This window comes from Fringilla coelebs (assembly GCF_963513975.1).
Source record: "Fringilla coelebs genome assembly, chromosome: 6".
Classification (NCBI taxonomy): Eukaryota; Metazoa; Chordata; class Aves; order Passeriformes; family Fringillidae; genus Fringilla; species Fringilla coelebs.
In genome coordinates this window covers 6,989,598-7,015,041 of record NC_140034.1, presented here as the reverse complement: position 1 = coordinate 7,015,041, position 25,444 = coordinate 6,989,598, and the positions used below count along the sequence as shown (strand labels likewise).

General features: G+C 38.9%; 1 protein-coding gene across 3 annotated transcripts in view; it reads left to right on the top strand.

Moving 5' to 3' along the window:
- PPP2R5E (protein phosphatase 2 regulatory subunit B'epsilon) overlaps positions 1–25,444 on the top strand; it is a 73,247-nt gene that overhangs the window by 28,126 nt on the left and 19,677 nt on the right. For all 3 annotated transcript variants that reach the window (XM_084207019.1, XM_084207020.1, XM_084207018.1), the window contains exons 3-4: positions 12,833–13,029; positions 25,246–25,347. In XM_084207019.1, coding sequence (XP_084063145.1) covers positions 12,833–13,029; positions 25,246–25,347 — 299 coding nt within the window. The remainder of the gene's footprint in view (positions 1–12,832; positions 13,030–25,245; positions 25,348–25,444) is intronic.

Below are 25,444 nucleotides of genomic sequence, written 5' to 3'. Positions count from 1 at the left end.
GCTCATACTTCCATTTGACAAGAGCATAAGGCTGGCATTGATATGAAAATGAAACAAGCTGTAGCATCCTCTGAAAATGACAGGAACCAGAGGTGTGGGTGTACAGCTTGCTAGATTGTTAGCTCTTCTGTTCAGGATTGATAGATTAGTGCCTCTGTCAGAGGCAGGAGTAAGTCACACACCAGTGATGCTTCAGCTGATTTGCTTGAAGGCAATTAGTTGACTACTGCTGGTATCTCTGAGACTAAATAATTAACTACCATGTGGGGTACAGGGAGGAGAACTGGATGGCTGGGATTTTGCTTTCTAGCCTTTACAGTTACAAGTTAGTCCTGGGACCACAGCAGCTTTGATGGTCCTGCCCTGTTGTTTTCATAGGATACTGAAGCTGCTGGATTAGTATAGTTAAAAACTCTTTTGTTGCCCACTGACCTACTTTGGCTGCATGTTAGCTATTGGATTGGGAAAGGGCCATCTGTGTATGTGCCCACTGGTACAGCCTGAGTGCAAAGAGAACCTAGGATGCTGTCTGCCTTCTCTTGATAAACCTCAGTCCAGTGGAGGCAATTCCTTAAAATACTCATTTTTATTGTGAATGGCTCGCTTCACTCGGCATTTAATAATGTATTAGTGAATTTGATACTTCATGGGAGAAAGAGAAGGCATGAGAGTTGCACTTGAAGTCCTATCTTTAAATACAAAGGGTGTAAGTTAAAGATTTCATACTAGTGGTCTAGTAGTGAGCTGGCTGCTTTCTGAAAAGTGCAAGCCAGGGAAGGTGTGATCTGTGTCTTCCTTTGGGCAGATACAAAGCATGTTTGCTGATCTGTACCTGCAAAAGCTCTGTAAAAATGCTTGCAGAATGTTATGCTTATTCACCAGTAGTATATTTGGATCACCTCACTTTTAGAGTTACCTATATTTGTATAAACCTGCAGAGCACACACTTTTCTTGCTGAGTTTTTCTCCATTAATTTGTTGTGGAATCCATAACTGATGTGATTGCTCTTCCTTTTTTAAATTTTTTTTTAAAATTCATTAGTAAGCAATGAGCTTTCTGCCAATTAGAGCGAAGGTGTAATCACAGTTGTAGTGAACCAGAGGAACACTCCTTGACTTCAGTTTGGTCAAGGTACCACCTTCAAGATGAAGTTTGTGACCACAGCACAGCTGGGGATAAATATTGCTGGAAATATAATTTCAGTTTATCATCTTCAACAGAGAAGCAGCTGAACTAATGAGTAGCTTGGAAGAGGTAGAGAGGATAGCAGTTGATGATGAAGGGTATTGTTTGGTAACCACAGAGGAAGTGTTTTAATTATATTTAATGCCTAAACTGCTATGTCTGGTTAATATTTATAACAGTCTAAACTAAGAAGGCTTTGCAAAGTGACTCTAAGCCCAGCAGAGCTGTACCTTTGGTTGTGTTACTTGCAGGACATAACCTTGTCTGTAAAGTTTCTAAGAATGTTCTTAAGAATTTAATACAAAACTTCTAATTTGTTATGGGTCAAATATTTATTTTTAACAGCAATGTGCTGTTATAGACTGATAGTGATATTGCAGAGAGTTTAAGTAACTTGTAGAGAAATTCAGGTGCCAAGGCCCAGTGGTCATCAGATATATTTGTCTGTCCAGGAGCAGACAGTATTCCTGAGGGACAAAACCCCCTATGATGGATTTGCACACAAGCAGGTAGATAATGTTCTGCCTAAAAAACCCTGAATTATTTTCTTCAGTGTTTTTGAGGAGGTGAGAGGTAAAGATCTTGTGAAAAAAGGTCCATGTGCATCATGCTAGTGTGAGGTTATGATAAAGGTTGTTCTTCAGACAGTTATAAATATTCTGAAATTAGGTCTTTGCTCTCTAGAACCATGTTAGGGAGATAAAATGCCTATGCCATTTAAGGTTCAAGAAGCAGAATGAAAAGTTTCTGTTCAAAAGAGAGAAAAGTGGCCTAATAGTCTGTGTCAGTCAATTTTGCAAGTTTTAGCAAAAAATACCTGGTTTAGGTATAACAGAGCAATAGACTCTAAAGGTGGATAATTACTAGTAAATGACTCTCATTTACATAGCTTTGAAACTGAGCTGATCCATTCTGTGATGGACAAGATGCTATTTCTAAAGGCATAGCTGTTATTTTTTACTTAGACATATGTAATGATAATACATAATAACATAAAATACCCAGCATAGCACATATTAACTTGACAGGTTATAGACGAGTATTATATAAATGTCATGTTTTTCCCTTCTATTGCTGAGTTGTTCCAGATCCTGAATAATCTGAAGATCAAAAAGTTGCTGTAGAAGTGGTATAGAATGGCAATGTGTTTCTGTGCACCAGGGAATGTGAGAGAGCTCTACAGCAATTGCAAAAGCAAAATAAAGTCAATTTATATATTTATTTTCTGTCATTTAGACATATGCACTGGGCTTGGCGGTATGAAAAAAGGGTGTTCCCTCTGAGTTATTTGAGTTCTTGTCACAAGGTGTTGAATAACAGAGTGTGAGGCTCACAGGTGACCGTGTCAGGGGCTGGCTGTGGAGCCTGAGCCCTGCACGCCCTGCAGGGAGTGCGCGGCTGTGGGAGCCGCCTTCCCGGCAGGGAAACCGCATGGGCTGGCGTGCTGCAGAGCCCTCACGTAGCATCTTCTGAGTAATGCTTTGGAGCTTCTCAGCTGGCCAGGAGCTGTTATCCCAGCCTGCAGAGCGGGCTGCACCGTCAGGTTTTCCTGTGTTTGCCGTGGCTGGGATGTAGCAGGGGTTTGTTCTTGTGCTCAGGAAACACGGGGGCTGCTGTCCCCGAGGGATTTGCTGCTGCAGGAGGAGCATCCCTGCAACCCCATGTCGGAACTCAGGACGTATCTCGGGGTCGCAGCAATCTGGACCCTCCAGAACCCCAGCTTGTTTTTGGCATAACGTTGAGTCCAGCTTGAGGTGTTGATTCTCATCTTGGACATCTCAGTGGGCTGAAAGAAGAATTAAAGAAAATAAATGAATACTGAAGGCCAAACCCCATGATTTTGTTGTTGTGTCGTGCTGGAGCTTATATAGAAAAGAGGAGATAAGAATAAGAACATGCTAGAAGTTGAGCTTTCACTGTGTCCATTTGGGGACTTTGGAGTGAATTTCCAGCTTGTTTTTGCATCTTTTGTCATAATTTTGGGGTATATTTACTAAATGCTGGGTTCTTTTCTTACACAAATATAGTGCCTTAATGTTGTGTAGTTCCATAAAATCTTTACTCCATTACACACATTTGTCCCCTCTGTGGAGGGAGTGAGAGAGCAAACAGTTGGGTTGTGTAGCACATTACTGGAAAATGTTGGGAGACTATTGTGGTAAATTAGCATAAAGTAGAATATGTTGCTGACTAAATTTATACTGCCAAATGAGAAGAGAATGGAAATCATGTTTTCAGGGTTCAATTAAACTCTTCTCAATGTATAAGCAGGGCTATAGAAATGTATATTTTATATGTATGTATATTATTTAAGCTAATAAATGTGAATATTTTGAAGTATAAGCCTGAGCTCTTAGACATTGGGTTATTTATGTAGAACAGCTCTCACATAATTACTTGTTTCACTCGAGAATAAATTCCTGTAACTTCTGGGATAAATTAGTGGGTCAGTATCAAGCAAAGCAGCAATTCTGGCACTTGCTCTGAGCCTTCTTGGATAAGAGTTATGAGTTGGGTTTCCTGTGCTCTTCGTTCAAGCTTTTTTGCAATTGTCTGGGCATTTCTATATAAATTTCATAGAGCAGCTCTGTAGTTGAAGCAAAATGAATATTGCATATTTTATTTGGACAGATGGCAGTTTCAGAGCACTTACTAAGCAAGATACAATTTTTGCATTCTTACAGGAAGCATGTACAGATGTATAATTTTATCATTATTTCATTATGTACTTAATGCACTGAAGAAATGAATTGCAATGCAAATCCTGGGCTGCCTTGTGACTGCATTTAGGGTGGAAGTTAACTGTAAGATTGCTGCGACATGTTTGTGTTCTTATATTTAATGATCATTACAGAGCACAGGCCTCTCATGTCATGCAGAAAAAAATTGTGATCTGGTAAGAATCTTATCAAAAGAAAGACAATGATCCTCTTAAGGATTCTTCTGTCTTAGGTCATGAGGCCATCAGGAGGTTTTTGCAAAGGTTTGTTCCTTAGTGTCCTGGAAGTTGTAAACATTTTAAATTTTTTGCCATCTAAGAAACCTGCAATCAAGGTCCAGTTCATTATAAATGGTTGGTCTTACCATTATATTGCCATTAATTTACAATGGAAAAAAAATTGTACACATTGTAGCAAGGTAAAACTGAAGCTGCAGTGCAATCCATCATGCTCTCTAAAATTAACAGAAAACAAGTATGAGATAAGAGATTTGAGCATAGCATGACCAAGTTGAAATAATGAGTTGAGACTTGGTGTTTCTATTGATGTTTTGGGTTCCAGTGCTCTACTATGAACTTTGGAATGGATGTAGGATGGCAGGTCCTAGAGACCAGCTAGGCAGTTAAAAATACACTAAAAAGCACCTTGAAGAACTGTTAGAGATTTTAATAGAAAGGGTGATTTCCATGGAGCATTAAGCTACCATTGTGTGGCTTTGCTCCATATTAGATGTTTGAGAAATCCTTTGGAAAATGAAGTGGCTTTGTTTATGTAGTGTTCCTGCCTCTGGGATTTGGGATGTGATTTAGGGTAGAGGAGCTGAGCACGTAGGTAAGTTCAGCTTGCTTTGCATTTGCTCTACCTGTAGCTTTTGCTATTCAAATGTCTGCAGAAAAACCTGACTTTAATTCTGGTGTGCAGCTCCTCCTGGTAAGGGCTGAAAGGAGCGGGTGGAGGGCTCTGCACTGGAGGCATTACCAGCTAGAGCTGAGCAAAGGTGGAAGGAATAACACTTAGTGACTAATCCTGGAGCCTCACCAGCTGCAAGGATTTCCCATGAAGAGTCAGTCTTGTGTTTGTAACCAAGCATGGTGCTAAAATTCAGGAGATCTGAGTTTGTGGGTATTTTGATTCTTACACTGAGAATGTTCTAACAGCTCAGGGAGTTGCAAAGCAGGAGCTGAGTTTACTGTGTTTTAGGGCTGTCTCCCAGGTTTGTTATTTTTAATACAGCTGGTTAAATTAAGAGGTTAATGTCAGAAAAAAAACTAGAAGCAATAAACCATCTAACAAACAAACAAAAAAAGCAAACTGAAAGATGCTTATGTTTATATACATGTAGAATTTAGAAAAGAAACAGTGGGGATTATTTAGTGGTTTTTTTTCTTTTAATAAAGAACATTTGCAATCCATTGCACTTTTTTTCCCCTTCTTGGAGAAGACTTTGAAAAGTAACATTTAAGTGTTTCATGTGTAATGCTGGATGGTATTGGCCAGAAAGTGTATGCTGGTAACTTCTTGACTACCTCAGGTCAGTGCTTTCAAGTGGCAGGATAGACATTGGCACCAGGTCTTTCTGTTGTCTGTTCAGCCAACTCAGTGACTTCAGCTGAGTGAAGAGTACTTGTACTTTGAAAGTGTAATTCAGTAGAAACCTACTTAAAACAACTGGCATGTGCTTTCTGAGCCAGTGTAAAAGGAACTTAAGTCAGTCCAAGAAACTGGCCACAGTAACTCCAGGGTTTCAGCAAAGTATTTTTGTCTTCTTTTGGAATTTTATGCTGTGTGTTCAATTTAGAGAATTGAAATAATATTTATGTGTATTTTTGCCAGCCTTCTTGCTTTCCTGGAAAAAAAAGAAATTGCTAATACTTGTTTTTGAAATATTAGTAAAAACTGGGGAGGGGGAGGAAAAGCAACCTACAAAACCTTTGATCAGTCCAGGGCTAAAACGTAAGTGTTAATTTGATGTCTAGGCAAACTCACCCCAAGTAATGTAATTGGATATATTAAAGATGTCAGAGTGTCAAGAACCTCCAGATATGTGGCTGCTTAATCAAATCCAGCCCCTAACCTCTAACTCCTTTGTTCTTGTTTTGCTTAACCACTTAGAGCTACTGCTTTTTTTTCCTTTTAAAATATTCTACTTTCATTTACATATTCTCTAAACATTTTTTTCCCTCCATCTTCCAAGTCTCCTGCTCTACTTCATTCTCTCTCTCCTGGTCTTTTAATAATTTATGTTGTTTCCCTGCCTTCTTTAACATCCCTCTGTCTACCCTCTTCATAATATTCAAAGCCTCTTTCCCATTGTTCTGTCGCTGCTGAAATTTTTTGGTACTCTCATCTACTTGCTGTTTTTCCATCAATTTTGCTCTGAAATCTTGTAATTTGAATCCTTTTCTTTACCTTCTCTTTTACCTTTGGCCTGGATAATTTTTGGCTTGAATGGACTTGCATGTAGAATAGGTAAATGTTGACTGTCTTGGGGTTATTTCATTAAACTCGTCCCAGTTCTTGAAGAACTAATGGGGAAGTGTTGAAAATGTTGTCAGTTTACCTAAGAACCAAGGTATTGCTACTTGATTATGAAGAGATGTGGTTCTGCTGAGTGGTGATTATCAGTCCAAGCATAAGGACTGATAATGCACACAGACCAAATATCTCATGAGGCTATTTTTGTGGGACACCAGTTGGTGTACCAAAATACCCTGGCAGTCTTGTCTTCCATTAATTGCTCAGGAATTCTCACTATCCATCATGTATTTCCTTGATTACCTATCATTATCTGAGATGTTTGATGTAACTGTTTCATAACAGATTCCTTGTGTAGGTCAGTGATGAGTGAGAGCACCCAAACTTGTAAAACCTCAAGTCCATTGAAGTCTCTCTGCTCTCTACTTGAGGGTGTACATCATCAATGCCAATTTGCACTAATACAGACCTTTTGCAGCCAGTATTCATGGAATAATGTTTGTTATGGCTCATAAATAGCTTTGTCAACTAGGCTTATGGTCCTGGTTCACTTCCAAGTTGAAAGGTGTTCACAGCACAGGCATCATTGGTGAGAATAGACAAGTGTTGGTCACAGGTTAATGAACCATAGCCCAAAGGAGGCTTTTCCTTGAAACTTTGACTGCTGTGGCTCTGGATTGAGCTGTATGAAAATGAAGAGAAACTAAATTAAATTATTGCCTGCACCGTGCCTGCTGTGGAAATAGGCAGAAGGTTCAACTGAAACTTCTTAAAATATAAAAGTGTAATTTTGAAAAATATGGTTTATTAAATTCTTTTTATTGTCAATTTGTAGCCTTTCATCCATTTATTATTCTATTGAGGAACCACATATGTGAGTAAAGGCAGAATTTTGATTAATATATCTACATTAAAAATTTTGGGCTGTTTATATGACTAAGAATACATCTGTTAAGGAGTACCCTTTGTTGTTTGTAATGCTGCCCCATCAAGGCACTTAAATGATATGTTAGATCTCCACTGAGTTTATAGTAGCCACCCCAGTAAATGATGTTTGTTGAATATCTCTGAAATGATTGGGGAGTGTTATAAGCAGTGGAGGCATTTGTGGATCTAGGATCCCTGTGGAACTACCCAGGAAACTCCCACTTGGTGAGAATTTGCTCAGTTTGAGTCAGGACAAATTTATGGCCAGGGAAATAATTCTCAATTTTGTAACAGATTAGCTGAAGAGGCAGTGATTATCAGGAAATTGGTGGATTATGTCCTGTGTTGCATTTCTAATCATGCAGTTTGAATGTGCTGGAAATGGTATGGTAATGTTGTGCTTTTTCTTTCTGAGTGTTTTCACTCAGGAAAGTCAGCTTGAGTGTGTCCCACTGTATTTATTGCTGTGTGAATAATTGTACTGGTTAGATTTTACATATTTGGAACACAGTGCCTAACTGCTGCCCTGCCTGTATAATTATTAAGTCTAGAGAATGGGTTGGGAAAACAGCTTTGAGAAAAGCACCTCTTGTAAATGAATGATTACTGACTTGGCGAAGCATTCATAATATTGACAGCCAGTTAGGAAAATTAAATCAATGCAATCAGGATACTGATTATTTTTCTCAAGAAGTGTTTGTGTAAGAAAAAGAGGGCAAACATTTGTACTTCTTGGAATGTTAAGAGCAATACTCTGCTGTGAAAAGTGACCTATAGACACGTGGTGGTTCTGTATTTCAGGACTGTAAGTTAGGGAAAACTCTGAGCTGGGTGTCACCTTCTCTTGAAGTCAGCTTCTCAAAGAAAACCAAAAGGCTTTCAAATTCAAAATTGCCAGTTTTATTGGAATGAAGACTAGAAAGGTAACTTCTTCCATAATAAAGTCTTCATAGTGATTTGTGAGGGCTAGCTGTAGCAGAGTTCTATGCGCCACTGCCCCCTTTGTGCAGATAGGTCTTGATGCAGTACTTAGTTGTATTTAATGTGATTTGGTGAGTGGCAGCAAAGTGGGAGCAGTTTGGGGTTTGGAAGATTTTTTTTGTCACAAGGAGATTTTGCTTAACTAGAAAAAGAATTGTGCTAGGTTTACTTTGTAACTGGAAGATGTGAAAATTGAAGAAGAGTTGAGGAATTATTTTGCTATTAAGTTGAAAGGAAAAGTTGAAATTTTGCAACTTAATTGAAAGAGGAAATCTCAGAGGTGGAATGAATGCAGAATTCTCAGATGTGGAGACGTTATAAGGAAGTTCTTAAAATTAATTGAATAAAACCGTTACTATTAGTCTCTCTTCCCCATTTTGGACTTACTTTGGTTTCAGTATGTGTTTTTATTTCTTGTGTTTAATGTGGTGTTTGCTTTTACTATCATACAAGAAGATGATGCTAATTCTCTATGCAAATGTCATCTTCAAGCTAATGAATACCAGTAATGTATATACTGGAAGCAATACTTATTCTGAGAGCATTTTGATTTTAATGATTCATAAATGATCTGATAGTGCATATGTGGGTGAAGGGTAGCATATGTGAGCATCCTCTAGTTCTGCTTAATACTTCATATGTAGTCTGCATATTTTGTCTTGTTTCATTCCGATTTTTACTGCCCTGTGTCTGCAGTCCCATGGCTTTTCCTCACAGTTGTCATGCTGCTTTGAGCAGCTCAATTCCTTCCTACACCTTCACTTCCTCACTTCCCAGCACTGTATCCTTCATTGCAAAATTAAGGGCAGGAGGGAGCCTGATCCAGGTTCTCCCCCATCTGGCTGTTCACTTGCCAGGGAGAGGAGAGCCAGAGCTCACTTCCCTGGATGCAGTTTCTCTGGTGCATAGTTTGTTTCCTATAATCCAAAATGAGTTACTTGTAAATGACTTTAATTAAAACATGAATGTAGTATAAACGTTAATATGTTTTTATGAATGTTAGAGACTTGCAATAAAAGTGTGCCATCAGATTTTTATGTCTTTAGTTGATAAAAGGATGCAGAAGGCAGAGACTGATGAGAAGGGATGGGCTGGTTGGATTAGGATTATTTTGGGAAAAGGCTATTAAGTAAAAAACAGAATTGCTTTAGCCATTTTAGTATATCAGCCCTTGCAGTAAAAGGTGTTGGTCCGTGTCTAAAAAAATATGGTAGCACTTTCTGTCAGTTTTTCTGATAACTTTATAAAAACTTGACTTTAAAGCTCTGATTCTGTCTTGATAATCAGCATTCAGATGTACTAGTACATGCTTTCACTAAGCCGATTTCCTTTGAGCCTGTGAATACTCACTGTATTTCAAAAGCTCTGAACAGTTTTAAATGGCTGAAGAGAAAACTGACAAGCCTGAAAATTAAATTCTAGCAAAGACTTGAAAATGAGGAGAGTTCTTACAGTCACCCAAACAGAAATTTATCTTGCTTTGAATTTTGGTTTTAATAAATGTATGTTCCTCTGTGTATTTGACATAAATCACAAATGCTACTTAATAGTGTCACTTTAATTTTATTTTATAGGTTATTAAAGTGTTATGTGTATTTACACAGATTTATTAGAGTGGTTGCTCAATTTTCTGTTCTTTTATGTGAAAGTAGATACAATGGTAATATTGCAGGTTATTAAATTTTGGGACATAAATGTGTGGCTGTGTGTTAGCATGGGAGTAAAATTCATTTAAAGCTCTTTCTGCTGAGAAGAAAAGGGTTTGCTGTCTTTCCTCAGCCAGCTGTAAACATCTGTAGGGAACAGTGTGTTTCATGCCAAGCTGCTGCATTAAGGAGTTCAGGAGTTCTGCTGTGGGGTCTGTAGGTATGTGCCCCAAATACCAGAAAAAGAACCCTCCACTCCAGAATCTCAAACCAGCCAATGCCATGGTCTGTGGGAGAAGGCTGGGAACATGGAGTACTGATTTTATTTATTTGTACCACCCTTTTCTTGTCTTAGGACCCCCTAATTTTTCAAGCATATTTAGTCTCATATACTTCCCCTGTTTCCAAGTACAAAAAACCTCTGGCATTAGGTGTTACCCTATTCCCAAGGCACCCCAAATTCCCAGGAACATTGAGGGAAACTTCTTAGAGTTGTATTCCCTAGTGTGAGTGGCAACTTGCTTAATAAAGAAAAGGAGATATGACCAGGACAATTGGTTTGTGGGGTTTTATTCTGTGGGGCTTTGAGGTTTTTTTGTTGTTGGTTTGGAAGTTTTTTGCTTGGCTGTGGTTTGGTTTTTCTTAGCTTCCCCTATGGTTCATATGGCCTGTTGATGCAGTCAGACTGGCATGAATTTCTTGAAGGGTTTTAGAGTGGTTTTTCTTGAGAAGAATGTAATTATATTTTTGTTTTGTTCCCACACCTCCAGATACTTAACCGGAGAAAGAAAAAGAAAACAAACTTTTATGACTTATTTTAATGCTTTAGTAATTTAAAAATTTTTATTTAATATGAACCCTGCTTAAAATGCGTGTCATCTTGAGTCATATATATGAGTCTGGTTTTAACTTGTGCTGAATTGTATCCTAATGGATTCCACTTGATTTCAGCCTGTTTTTCTTTAGCTATAATGTCCTTGTCAGTCAAAACAAACATGTAAAAGTCGTGTAGAACAGTGCAACCAAAACCCCATTATGGTCATGTAGTACCACAGATTGTATTGATACCTTTTAAATATTTTCAGGGTCTGTGGTGCATTATAGGTGTAATAAAGAGTATAAGTTTTACAAATAAAGCTTTTGAAAAGTAACCAATTGCACTTTCTTTTTCTTTTTTTCAGCCTGTGTATAAGGCTGTCTTTGGAAGAAATGTTTCATCATTTAACTGTTGCCTGCTTGTTAATAACAGTGAATTCTGAAGTCCATTCATCTCTCTGTTATTTGAAGGCAGGTAGTCAAGAGAGCAGTCACAGAACTCTGCTTCCCCGGGCCCTTTATGTCCTCTAGGGTTGTAACCTTAGAAAGGTCGTGTATAGAAATGATCTTTTTTGTTGTGGGTGAAGGCTAATGAGTTTCTCTGTCTCCTTGGCTCGTCTTAGGTTTCAGCTCTGCCTCCTCTGAGGTGTTTGAATGTGTGAGAGAGACCTGGCCAGTGGAATGGCTTCAGGGTGCCTGGTTTTGGGACCTTCAGTATTCCAGAGGTGTTTGTGGAAGATTCTTCTCCCATGTAGATTCCCTGTTGAATCCTGTCACTACTTCAGTGCTGTAAACAAAACCAGGTTGAACTAACTGTTGCATCTTTATTTGTACTGCAATCCATGTTTATTCTTTTTAGTGTTTAGGCACTGGTTTTAATTAAATTGAAGCACTGTGTTTAAGCAAAACAGATTTGTTGTGCATAAGCCTTAAAACTACTTAAAAGTACCATACAATTACTAACACTTCCCAGCATTTGCCAAGTATTCCTTGCTATGACTTTTTCCTGTGTCAGCAGTGAGAAGTTCCATCTTAGATTGGCCTTTTGGAAGTCCAGGTTTTAAGAAATAAACATAAATTCTTTACTATTAAAGCTTTTTTTAAAGCGAGATGAGGAAGGTCAGCCAATGGATTTTGGTGCTGAGGCAGGTATTGGTGCCTAAATAAAACCAGGTAGTTGGAAGGAAGTGATGTGCTCCCTAGTCTGAGGACAGACCTTCAGAGTAAAAATGTGCATTTCATCTCTGCAACTTTCTTCTGTTGCTATCCTCTTGTGTACGTGAACATTGGATAAATGAAGTTGCCTCTGTGTTCTTTTGATGCATTTGGTAAAGTAACTAACTGCTAAGAAGTTGACATTCCTTTTATTATTGTATTAAGTCTTTTCATTTGCTACAAATTAAGAAACCAGAGCAAAAGTAGTGAGTTCTGCTTACTTTTTTGGTCAAGCACATACTATTTTTTGTGAAAATGTTCCTATTGATGCATGTTATGTGTTCACAGTACAGAAAAAAAATCCTCACTGTTTTTCAGTGAAATTGATTTTGCTATGGGAAGTGTCAATGTGGCGATAATGATTGGAAACTCAAAACTTGTTTGTGGAATTATAGTCTTGCTGTGTATTCATGTATATATATTCATGTATATTCATGCAGGGTTATAAATGATGTGGTGTTTTTAGAAATACAAATGGATCAAGCTTGATGTGTTTGACACTTCTTTCATCCTTCTTTGGAGTTGAAGTTAACGATGGTAAATACCAGCCTCCAGCCAAAGTAGTTGTTTATTGTAAAATTGTCTTGAGTGCTGGTGTGTTTCCATTCTCTACTTCAGCCTGGACTCTCTTGGTGAACTTTATTTTCCTCATAGCAGTTGATGATTAAATTCCTTCTACAATACATTCAAGATCTCAAACACACAATAGTAATGCAGTTCCTGTAAGTGGTTCATTTGTTAATCTGGGCTCTGTTTTACAAGAATTGTATGAATGCTGCTTTCCTTTGAAATTGATCTTCAAAAAGAAATCCTGTTTTGTATAATAAGATGCCAGACTCACAAAGATTTCCTTTCTTGTTTCATAGACGTTCCATCTTCAGAGCAGCCTGAACTGTTCCTAAAGAAACTTCAACAGTGCTGTGTCATTTTTGACTTCATGGACACGCTTTCAGACCTTAAAATGAAAGAATACAAGCGCTCCACTCTTAATGAACTGGTGGACTACATTACAATAAGCAGAGGCTGTTTGACAGAGCAGACTTACCCTGAAGTAGTTAGAATGGTGAGTTCTTTCTTTCTCATGGTCTCTCTTTAAATCCATTTGCACTTCTAGTGACACACTGTGGCCAAATGGAACCCTGGAGTAGGTGGACTAAATGATGCCTTTGGCTTGGATTTGCTAATAGACATTGGTTGGGGATAATTCTCCAATGACAAAAATATTAATTTTTATATATTTTTAATGAAAGTCAAGTAAATTATTGTTATTATAGTGTCACAAATTAAGAAAGGAAACCTGGATTGTTTCCTGATAGAGAAAGCCAGCAGCCATTAAATCACAGTCCTTCATGGTTCCTCCAATCTATCTTCCCTCCTCCCAGTGTAAATAATGGAATAATTTTTGCAAGTTTCTTATCTTTCTTTGAACTTTCTCCAAGTTCTTGGGTGTCTGCTGTAGGTAGAGATACCTTAAAGTATGCATGGATAGTAATTTTAAAATAATAAATGCTAAAAATGTTGTATAGGATTGTTGTGTCAATTTCCTGGTTGGGTTATGTGGATTCATTGCAGGTGCTGTTAAAGTGTGCAAGATTGCTCAACTATAAAGCCATACCTTGTATATATAAATTGTTAAATAATAGTGTTTTCATTGTAAAAATGGAAACAGTACCAGATGCTCTATGATGAAGAATGTTCATTGCAACTGGCAAAATCAATCACTGCTTTAAAATGTTTGTTCTGTGCTACTGAACAGAACCCTTATAACATGTTCTCTAAATGAGAAAGCAATTAATTAAATATAGATTTGGTCTTGACAGTTTCTGAACAGTACTGCTTGATTGTGGAATCCACTGGCTATGTGCTGTAAGAAGAAAAACATGAATAGTTTTTGCATTGCATTGTGTGTGCTCCTTGCTTCTTTTCTGACACACAGATACATGCTGTGTTGCTTGTCTGTAATACTTAAAAATAGCTGTAAATTGTGACAGAACCATCAAGCAGTTAATCATGAAGGGAAAAAACAGAATTAAGGGTGTATGAAAAAATCTTAATATGGCTTCTTTGTGTGTATGCATTGTCAGAAAGCCTGTAATTATGAGATCAGATTCTTTCTCTTCTCCCTCACCCTCTCCTGCCCCTTTCTGCAGTGGACCAATCTTGTGAATGAACTGCTTGCTGTGTTATTTCTTCAGAATGTGAACTCATGCACCATTCAAATACCAGGCAGAATACACAATGACTTTTTTTTTTCTTCTCAATTTTTCTGCTGATGCTGCACCGTAGTATCTAAATTGTTTGCATGTGTTAGTTTAATCTGTGTACCCCTTGTGATGAACAAAGTATATCACACCCTTTGCCTAGAAGGGATGTTGATGCACAGATAACTTCAATAAAATAGGGGACTTTTTCTGTGTGTAGCAGATACCTCCAAACTTATCCTCCCAGAGAATTTGGCAATTTTTATATCATTTCTGTTACTGAGGTTGTATTCTTGAATTGACACTGGTTATAGTTGTTTACTGCAGCAACATCTCTTGAATAAAAACTCTGCAAGTTAGTGTTGCCTTAGCTTGGGCCCCAGGAAGCAAGAAGAATTTGATTTGTAACTGTTTATGAGGTTCAATTTGAATCATAAATAATAATCTATGAAACAGTGTGATCTTGAACAGTAAAGTAAAACCCCTTTGGTACCATGTCCTACTGTCCCTGCAGTCACTTGTATTGATTCACACAACAGTTTTTAACTTAAGAAAATGATGTGTTGCCTAAAGAGTTTGAAAAGCATGGTTTTGAATAATTTCCTTAAATATAGTCTGTGTCTACAATATGGAGGAGTTACTGGAAATAAAGATACAGCCTGAATATTTCCATTGTATTTCATAGATATTTACTAATGGTGCTTAAGAAATTCCACCTTCACCTTAGATCCTTTTTGTTAGAAATCTGTTCTCTCATCTTTTCCTTTCATGGCATCATGCCCTTCTTCATTCTGCTTTCTTCTACTTTGCATTTGTGGTGCTGAACCCAGGCTGCTTCCTCTTCAGTGCTGGGATACTGAAGCACGGCAGGACTGTGAATATTCTCATGTCCTGTGTCTGGCTACCCAGTGGCCCCTGACTGCCCAAACCTGATTTTTTTTAACAAGTAAAAAGATGCCTAAGTATTTAAGGAAGTGAACATGTTTTTTTCCTTAAGATTTTCCTGAGAAAATTTTAAGTAAATATAATTGTAAATTGTAATTTAGATTTTGGGTGAACCTCCAGCCTCCAACACCACCTGAGCTTTGGTGTAGGTGTAAGCAGTTGAAAGCTGGATTCACCTGTTCCTGTCACAACCAGTGGTGTTTTGGGTGCATGTGCTGCTGGAAAACCATATGCACCCAAAACACCACCAGCCATGTGTTCCATGGGAGCAGGATGCAGTGCTGTGATACTGAATTTGTGTGAGTGAACCCACAGCAGATGCATGAATGATTTCTGTTGATGGTCCCAGTGAATGCTGTTGCAGTGTTTCTGCTAAACCACATCCCCAGGGCTTTTGAGGCTTGCAGGTGGTTTGTTTTTTGTAGCTGGACTATCTGGTAAAAATGCTGTTTTATCCTGCTGGTCTTTGCCTATAAAGCAAGACTTCTTCACCACTTTGAGAACAATTTCACAGGCCCTAGAGGGAAAGGTAGTTCTTCTAATGTGCTATAGAATAAGTTTACAGCACATACTGCTGGGTGAAGAGATGGCATTAGTCACTTTGTGCTGAAGCACTGCTTATAACTTGGTCTTTGCAGTAAATACATGTTCTTGTTTCAGGCAGTTTTGTGCCCCTAATCGTACACTGAGACAGACTTAAATGTGCACAGTTGGCTTCACAAGTGCAGCTGCCACCTTCATGTGCTTTTGGGGATTTTCACCAAAGTCTCCAGCTGGGTTCACAAGGGAGCTGTCACATTGACAGTCTCAGACCTGTCATGATAGTGAAGAAAATAGCAGTATCTATGTCCTGACCAAATCAGCATCCCCACTGCCTGCCTGCCACAATTGTCATGGGAGTGTTTTGATTGAAAGACCAGGATCTTAAAACTGATCAAAACTGAGCCCAGTTGTTTTATGTCCCTTTTAAAGATCTCTACTCTGTTAAGTGTTTATGAATCTGAGGATTAGTATTTCCTGCTTGTCCCTTTGGGCTACTGTGATTTGGAGGTGAAGAGAAAAAAAGTTCTTTTGTGAGTTTTAACATCATCCAGGAGCAGGAAAAAAAAGTGTACTAGTCTAAAACTGGGATTTTTAAAGTTACTAATATTCATAGAGAAAGATTAATAGCTAAAGTGTTTTCTATTCTAAATCATCTAAAATGTTTGAAAAAATAGTATCTGTGGAAGAGACTTCTTTGTTTTAAGGTTTTATAATGTATGCATATGTTAATGATCTCTGTTAGTGACCCAAAAGGTGTCATACTAGGCTAGGAAAAATTTGCCAGTAGAATTCTTCAGAAGAGCTGAGATTTTTAATTGCTTCTAAAATATAAGGGTTTGAAAAAGTCATTTGTGGCAGCCAGATAACTTCTAGATGTTTTTCATGCCGACCATGTAAAATTTATGCCATTAAAAGCTTTATCCATTGATGTAACATCACATGTTTTCATCTTCTTCTCTTGAGCATGTGATGTGATGTTGTATATAGCTAAATGTGAAACCACTTGGCTGTTTGTCAACCTGTATACAAATCTGCTTCCTTAAACCACTCTCTATAGCTTGATACAGTGTCTGGCATGTTATTTATTATTCAAAAAAATAAAATAAACCAAAATCTCCTAATGACCACCAAAGCAAGTTGCAGAGGCCTCATCCGTGTCATCAATATCAGTTGATGGGGAGAGGAGTTGGGATTTGTGGTAATGGCCATGAGCTGAACAGATTTATTCAGGAGGGGATTGCTCAGCGAGCTTCCCCTGCAGTTTGATGTGTTGTTCAGAAGGGCAGATGACATTCTTTAGAATTAGGCAAATCTTAGAAAAAATGGCCTTGCCAATTAAGCCACACTCTGCTAAGAAGGAAATGCCAGTAATAGGACTTTATGAGCCAATAATTGGACACTTAATCTAAAATTTATTCCCGTCTGAGCAAAATGTGGAGGCTTAAACTAATGATACTGATTTTTGCTGGTAGATTAAGCAGTGGTAGTTGAAGGAAATAAATGTTTGTTTTTATCTGTGGTATCCTGAAGGGTGTATGTGGTAGAACTGTTTGTGTTTTATGGATGTTAAGACATAGACTGGGGAAAGTCATCTATTTAATTTGAAAAATGAACAAAAAAAATTGACCAGCTTTTAAACTGAGAAGTCTGGGTGAATCTTTTTGTTGTTTCAGCTCTCCTGCTTGCTTCTTTAGAAATTGTAGACCAGGGCCCTGACGTTTACACATCAGTGTGTGTTTGCCAGCCCACAGGAGATGGCTAATGAAACTCTCTTCAGATCCATCTTTTAGAATGGAGCAGTGATACTTTGTTCTCTTTTCTAACTGATGAAATGCCTCTGGCTTCCCATTGTCATCTTTTATCTTTTCTGTAATGGCAAATTGAGTAAAATAAGACTGTAATTTCTGTACAGCCCAAGTGAAACATCATAGGAGATGTCATGTGGTGTAGAAGCTGTGTTAAGCAATGCAGAGAAAGAAACTTGGTCAAATCAATACCCAAATAAACACAAAAAATGCATCTTAAAGGTCAGATTCTGGTTTGGGTTTGTTTTTCTTTTTTTCCCTCTCTCTCTTCTTTCTACTGACATAAATCTAGAGAGATTGCATTCGTTTTTACTGCAGGTTTGTCTCAACAGATGAGAGGGCAGAGTCTGTTCAGGAGTTTGTTTGTGACAGACCCATTAAACATAAAGAATATCTAGCTAAGCCATGATTTTTTTAGTATGTTGAGGAACCTATTTTTAGGAAGTGTTCTAGCTGTTAGACTTCATAGGCATTATGGTTTTTATATTTTCTATAGCTTTAGCTGTGTCTTGTGACTAAGTATGACATCTTCAGAGTTTCTGTATTAAAATGTTCTTGGATAGAGATTTTTCTGCAGGTCCACCTATATTCAGTCTTATCTTTTTGATTTAACAAAAATCCTGTGTGTATGTTACTGTTGCTTCTTGCATTAGATTTTGAAATATAATACTGAATGTCATTTTGAGTTTAAGGGAAGTTAATGAAATCATATACTCTCACAAGAAATGATAAATCATATCCCTTTCTAATGGGAATTTTATTTAAAGTTCAGGAATTCTGTAAAATATTAGGAATTAATCTTGAACTTGACTCAGTAGAAGTAGAACAGATTTTGAAGCCATCTGAAATGCTGGAATGAAAATGCAGTGTCCTTTGATTCTCCCCTCCCCCCCCCCCCCCCCCCCAAATGTTTTTGATTAAAAATTGTCATGTAGATGCAGCCATAATGGAACAAACATGCTATTGTTAAAAAAACCACATAAAGATCACATAATATTTTAAATTCTGTTCTTCTTTCTTTAATGTGAGGGTTATCAATTCTGTAGAAGCAGGAAAGGAATCTTTGATTTTTTAATGCATTATTTCTAAATACTTTTGTTAGATGTTTTTGTTACTCGCATTCTTTATACACCTAGCTCATATTAAATGTATAATGCTTATTAAAAGAAGAGGCTCTGATGTTTTGTGCCCTTCTCAAAAAATCAGTTGGAGGCAGCTCCTCTTGCAGCAGTTGTCCCTAATAATTTTTCTGGACAGTCTGTAATTACATTTACCTGTATCCTTTATTGCTGTGGTTGGTCACTTGGGCCTTGCATCTGTCAGGCTCTGTCTGCATAACAGTGCAGTGACTAGGTCTGAAGGAGAGAAATAAACTGGGAAAACACTTTATTGTTCAAGAAGAACTTGAGCTTTATTTATTTATTGATTGATTTATTTAAAGGACCTTTACATCCCCACACCCTATTTTGGCTGTGTCATCCTCTTAAGTACATGTAAAGCATTTTGTCTACAGACAAGCACAGTGTTAATCTGCTTCTGAGGGATTGTTTTCCTGAGTTTTGAATTGTATGTTTTGTTCTTTAGTTTGGAGTCCAGGACAGCATGAGTTTTGTAATGCTGTCTAGAGTTCAAGTTCATTCATTGGCAGGCTTTCACTTGATCTCCTGCCTGCTCTAAAGGTGAGGGGCTCTTTCTGCTGGTACTGTGCTTTAATTTGTCCAAGATACTTAGCTACTGCTATGATTTTTCAGACTGTATTATAGAATTACCTGGGCACATATTAAATAAATAATTCTTCCATTGAGTCATCTGAAAGCTTAGTTACAGGGAGATAGTGATGAATGGGGTTACTGGTAGGGTACCCAGATATAGTTTGGGTCTAGAGTGAAATTACAGAGCTCCAGTTCACAGCAACGAGGTCTGGGGGCTGAGCTAACACTTCTAATTCAGATCCAAAGTGTCATAATCCACCTTGGTTCTTGTTAGAGCAAACAAGATTAGAACAAGGGGTAATGGCTTTAAGCTGGAAGAGGAGAACAAAGGGTAATGGCTTGAATTTGGAAGGAGACAGGGTGAGATTACGTGTTAGGATGGAATTCTTCACTAGGTTGGTGAGCCACTGGCACAAGTTGCCCAGAGAAGCTGTGGCTGCCTCATCCCTGGAATTGTTTAAGACCAGGTTGGATGAGGCTTGGAGCAAGCTGGTGTAGTGGAAAATGTCTCTGCCTGTGGCAGGGCAGATGGTAGTTAGACGACCTATAAGGTCCCTTCCAACCCAAACCATTCTGTGGTTCTGTGAGGAGTTTCAGGGTTTGTAAATTTGGTTTCTTTTGGGCAAAGCATCCCCTGCAGGAGTATAGCTACTGCTTTTTTCAGTGCAAGGTATCACTAGAAAGCAGCTCCTCCCTCTAAACACGCATGGTATGGACATTGCACCTGAGCTCCAGCTGTTTTCTCCTACAAACTCGCTCCTCTTGTAGTTCTGCCAAGAGAAGCACTGCCCAAGGATCTCAGGTTTGCTGCTTCCTCATCTGTATGGATGAAAGCTGCCACCACCGCTGAAGTGGGTGAGGGTAAGCTAACAAGTTTAGGAGCCCTGATCCAGAGCTAAATTCTTGCAGGTTATTGATTGAATTTTTAGAAGACTTAAAGGTCAAGGGAAAATGAGAAGAACTGTTTTCCCCCAGCCTGTGATCTGGTTTGTTGACTGTGTTCACAATCCAATGTAGTTAATTTTGATGCAGCCAAGTCAAAAGTAATGCTGCTGGGCAAAAGAAGGCACATAATATTAAGCCCTGAAAGACTGTATTCAGGCAAGCAGTGGTGCAGAAAAGAACCTGAGCATTGTGGATTGCTTATCATGAGTATCTTGATATGAATTTCTGGTACGCTGCACTGCTCAAAGAGGTGAATGTCGATAAATTAATATGACAACATGCAGGAAAAAAGAGGGAGATAGTTTGGCTTTTTATATATACCCCAGTGCACTTGTGCACAGTGGGAGGTCAAAGGAAGGAAGCAAAAATAATCACAGGATTAAAAACAAACAGAGAAACCAACAACTGCCTGGGTTTAGGAGCTTTGTTTTTCCATTTAACGACACAGAGGTTGAGAGTTGTCTTGTCTATATAAAAATACCTATCTAAAGATAGACACATACTGCATATGCAAATATATATACAGGTGTAAAAGAGATCTGGTGGTTTAGCAAGAACCAGCAGGGTATGAGGCAGATTCAACCTTGAGATCAGAAACAGTGCTGTAGCTAAATTAGTAGTGAAACTTTAGGGAAAGAGAGCTGGTGGAACAGTTTATAATCTTTTAAGATAAAATTAGATACTACATTTTGTAAGATGTTCTTTAGTCAAACTTCTGGGAACAATTCAGCGGGTTTTATAGAGAGATTATAGCTGAGTGACTTCAGTAGTTGCTTCAGGCTGTAGAATATGTAAATCCATAAATGATATTGAAAAACGCCACACATGCAGATACGTTTCAGAAGGACAAGTCCAGTGTCTTTTCTGGGGGGCAGTGTTGTCTCCAGGTTAGCATGGCTTCATGTTATGACTTAATTACATTTTATTGCTTCTCTATGTTACTATTATGCACAGCAGTTTAAACATTGTGAGCACAGATACTGGGTTTCAATTTTATATGTACCTGGGGTTTATTTGGATGATTCCACATATTTTTAATTGAAGAACAGGTGTTCCCTGTAAGCTAAATGGATATCTACTTAGCCTGGTTTTATATAGAGAATATATTAAACTTTGCAGTGTGTATGTTTGTTTTCATTTCAGCTTTCATTCAGGAAGACTATTGCTGATAAAAATCTTTGTTTCAAACAGCACAGAGTAGAAGTGCTCAGCTGCAATGCAATTTGTGAAGTGTTTCTGTTACAGTGTTGTCACTTTTATAGCACTCTAGTGAGGGGCAAGAAGAGGACTTCTCAAAACATGAGTTTTGACTTCAGACTTGAGCCTCTTACTACCTTTTTTTCCTAAAAGTTTTTTCAAATACAAATGTGGTGATAAAGATTTCTTGAAGCTTGATGCTTTTACCTGTATATTCCTGATTTTGTCGTTGTGTATTGCCAGATACCAGCCATCAGATCTGTTCAAAAATTGCAGCTCACTCTTGGGGGGTTACAGAGCAGCCTTCCCTGTCTTGTTTGTTTTTAACAAATTGAAATTGACTTATAAATGCCTGGGAGAGTTTTTGTCTTGCATCTGGCTGGAGTTGGGTGTTAGACCAATCTTAAGAAGAAATTCTTTATTAAGAGGGCAAGTGAAGCACTTGCACAGGTTGCCCAGAGAAGCTGTGATTGCCCTGTCCCTGGAAGTGTTCAAATCCAGGCTGGATGGGGTTTGCATCAGCCTGGTCTCGTAGGTGGCATCCCTGCCCATGGCAGGGTGTTGGAAGGAGATGACCTTAAAGGTCCCTTCCAACCCAAACCACTCCCTGACTCTGTGACTTGTCCCTGACTGACACAGAGATCAGAGGTTGCTGTGCATCTCCAGTCTGGAAATCTGTCATTTCAGCATTTCCACTTTGGCCTGGGATGTTTTTGACTCAGTGCCAGTGGGTAGATTGAACTGCTTGTTAAGTTGGTTTCTGGCACTTGGGTGTTGAGATTCTGCATGGTGGAGGAACTGTGGTGGACTTTGTACACCCAGTTTGGTGTGTGCTTCTGAACGGTACTGCCATGGAGAAGAGGGTACAGGTGTTCTTGAGGACAGAGAGGGGATATCTGTCTTGATACAACTTTCTAGAATATTGGAGTTCTGGTTTGCCTTCCAAAATGATCATCTGGGCTTGGAGGCATTCCTAATCAGTGGCAGACGGAAGTCAGTATTGATCCATAGTCATTTGTGTTGGCTTTGGGACAGGAATCACTGGGGACTGTGTATGCAGGCTGGCAGGGATGTCCTCTGGCTTGATGATCCAGGAAAGGTCAGGTTCAGCTATCCAGCTGAAGGAATTTTGGCATGCTGCTTGGGCCCAGGGATAAATTCTAAATAGCTGCCTTATGCCTATCTGAGAAAAAGTCTTTCCAGATCTGATGTAGTGTGTTCCTGTGTTATGTGGTGGCTGTCAGGGTCTCCAAAGTACAGCTGGGCAGTTCATGCATGGAAGGACTTGTTGTTTTCAGTTCTCCCTTAGAGGCTTATAAACATTAACCACCCAGAGGCTACTGATTTAGATAAGCGTGCTATAAATTGACACTGCATGTAAATGAGCTCTCGTGCTGTGTTGTGGTGATTAATGTAACTCTAATGGCACACATTATCTCCTAAAGTTATGATAACCTGGGGAAATCATTTAAAGATAACCTGTTCTGTCTGTTCTTCTCAGGAGGATATCTGCATTTTGGCTCCACATAGCTTATCTTTACTCCTAATGCAAACCAGAAAATTAAAGAGAGCAAACTGCATACTAGGACCATATTCTAGCTTGCATTGCATTTACTCCTGCATGTTAATTTTCTTATGCAAAAAAACCTGCTTTTGAGTTGCCTTGAGACTAGCATTTTTTAATAGGTGCTCTCCAGAGATCATACTATTTTTGTCCCAAGCTCAGGATCCAGGTGTCTGTGCTGGAACTTAGCTAATTGTTGCTGAACCTCTCATACTTCTGTCATGCTGGTAAGGCCCTGGCACTAACTGCTTGAGGCTTGGTTTGACTTAATTTGAGTCTTACAGGAATTTGTCTTTGTTTAGCTCTTCATTCTGAAAGTATGTACTTTCCCTTGCAGGTTTTACTTGTGCCATAATTCACTATTTGTTCCAGTTTCTAAACAAAACAGCTGATGAGTGATCTGTAGGTACAAGTTTTAATAATACATGTATAGTTAAATTTTCAGAAAATTTTCTTTCTTGTTTCAAATAAAATTTAAAGCAGAAAAGGGAAAAAAAAAAAAGCTGCCTTTGGTTTTCTTAGTTTCTTATTTTGATCCAAATCCTGAGAGAGCTGGGACTTTTGACTGTAAAGCATTAACAAAAAATGCTTGAGTAAGTATTTTAGAATCCCAAATCAAGTATTTTAGAATCCCAATTCAAGGTAACTTCCCACTTTTTACTTGGAAGTCCTTTGGGCTGTCTGTCCTCTTTTGTGTTCTACCATAGAAACTCTGTCTTGCTAATTGTGATCACTCTCTTCCTCTCCCTGCATTTTCATATCAGGGATAGTAGAAGGAGGAGCTCAGGAATCCTTGAGGAAAGACAAACTGTAACATGTATGTATTCCTGGAATAGTTATTTGACCTCTCATGAGATTAGAAATGTCTCTTCATGAAGGGGCTCTTGAGAGAAGTGAATGAGTGTGGGAAGAGGCAGGAGAAAGGAGGAAAGGATCTTCTAATGAATGCTGGCAGTCACTGGGCTGCTGTGGGCACAGGGCAGGAGGAGCTCAGTGCCCATCAGCACAGGCTGCAGTAGGTGCTGAGTCTCTCCAGGCTGAGCTTTACAGAGTGGGGCTCCTGTAGAGCCTGCAGGACTGGAACTGCAGTGGCACACACCCTCTTGTGGCAGGAAGGGACAAGTCCCAGCACAAACCAGTGTGGCCTCTTGTTTTCTGTGCTCACTGGTTTGCCTTGCTCACTCTTTTGTGTTCAGTGAACATCCCTCACTCGGGTGCACCACGTGTGCTTTCCTGCACTTGCCTCTTTCATCTTTCTGTTCTTGCAGTGCCTGAATCTGTTCTGTTTGTCTTGCAAATTCATAAACTTCACCTTATTTAAATCTGGTTTTATCAGTATTTGGATTGTATTTAAACTGTGGGCTTTAAAGTGCCCTTTCTCACTGAGTTGCCAACATACTGAAAATACTCCTTACAGACTAAAACATTTACAGGAGCAAAAAAGCTGGAAAAATAAACAAGGATGCTGAAGAACATACTAGTTTTGTGTCTTAAATAGCTTAGTTTGTCTGAACTACTACGAAGGGGTCATGTATAGATTAGGGGATAACATGCTGCTTTTCCCAGCTGTTTGATTAACCAGCTTAAGGATGGGTCAAATGCGCAGGGGCAGAGCAAGGAAGGCACATCATCACCTTCCAAGTGCAGAGGGGCCCTACAGCATGTTTGCAGTTATCAGATTTGCTGCATAATAAGCTGTACGCTCCATTCAGCACTCTAATTAACCCAGGAAAGCTCTCTGGCTCAGTCGTTGCTGATAGCATGAACCTCACAAAGCCAGGCAGTCTCACCAAAGTACCTCTAAATAAGATTAAGCAAAGCAAGCCAGCCATGAAGTAAAATGTAGGCTAAGTGTCGAGCAAATACTATTATTTGCTTTCATTTAGTACCAAGTTCTGTACTTGGCATGAGGTGTCCAGGCATTTAATGTGTGAGTAGCACTGGCAACTCTTAGCAAGTGCTGACAGATGAGACCTTAATCATTAATGTTTCTCTGTACAGACAAAAATAACCAAATGCTGTATGACAACACTTACAAACATGAGTTGATGGTATTTCCTGCAACTCTTAAGCAGTCCTGGCTCCCACTGATGCCCATCAGGATTGGGAATTGCATGTTGGTGGAACATGGTGGCAGACTGGGTAATGCTGGGATGTCAGAGAAGAGGAGAAAAGCCAAGGCTGGTGGCAGTTTGTAGAGTGACAGGTTCCTTAGCCCTGTGCTGCTGCTGCAGGTCCTTGTCAGACAGCAGGAAAAAGAAACAGTGTTTAAGTGATGGAGGATGGAGCAGGTACAGACATACAGGGTCCTGAAGTCTGTTACCTGTTTGCAGAATGGATCTCATCCTCCTTTCTTTGCCTTTTCAGGTATCTTGCAATATCTTCAGAACTCTCCCACCTAGTGACAGCAATGAATTTGATCCAGAAGAAGATGAGCCCACCTTGGAGGCATCGTGGCCGCACTTACAGGTTTTTGATTATTTGCCTCAGAAGAAATTCTTGTCATTGCTTGGTGTATCTAATAATTTTCTCAGCTTTTTTTTTTTAACCTGTGAATCAGAACTAG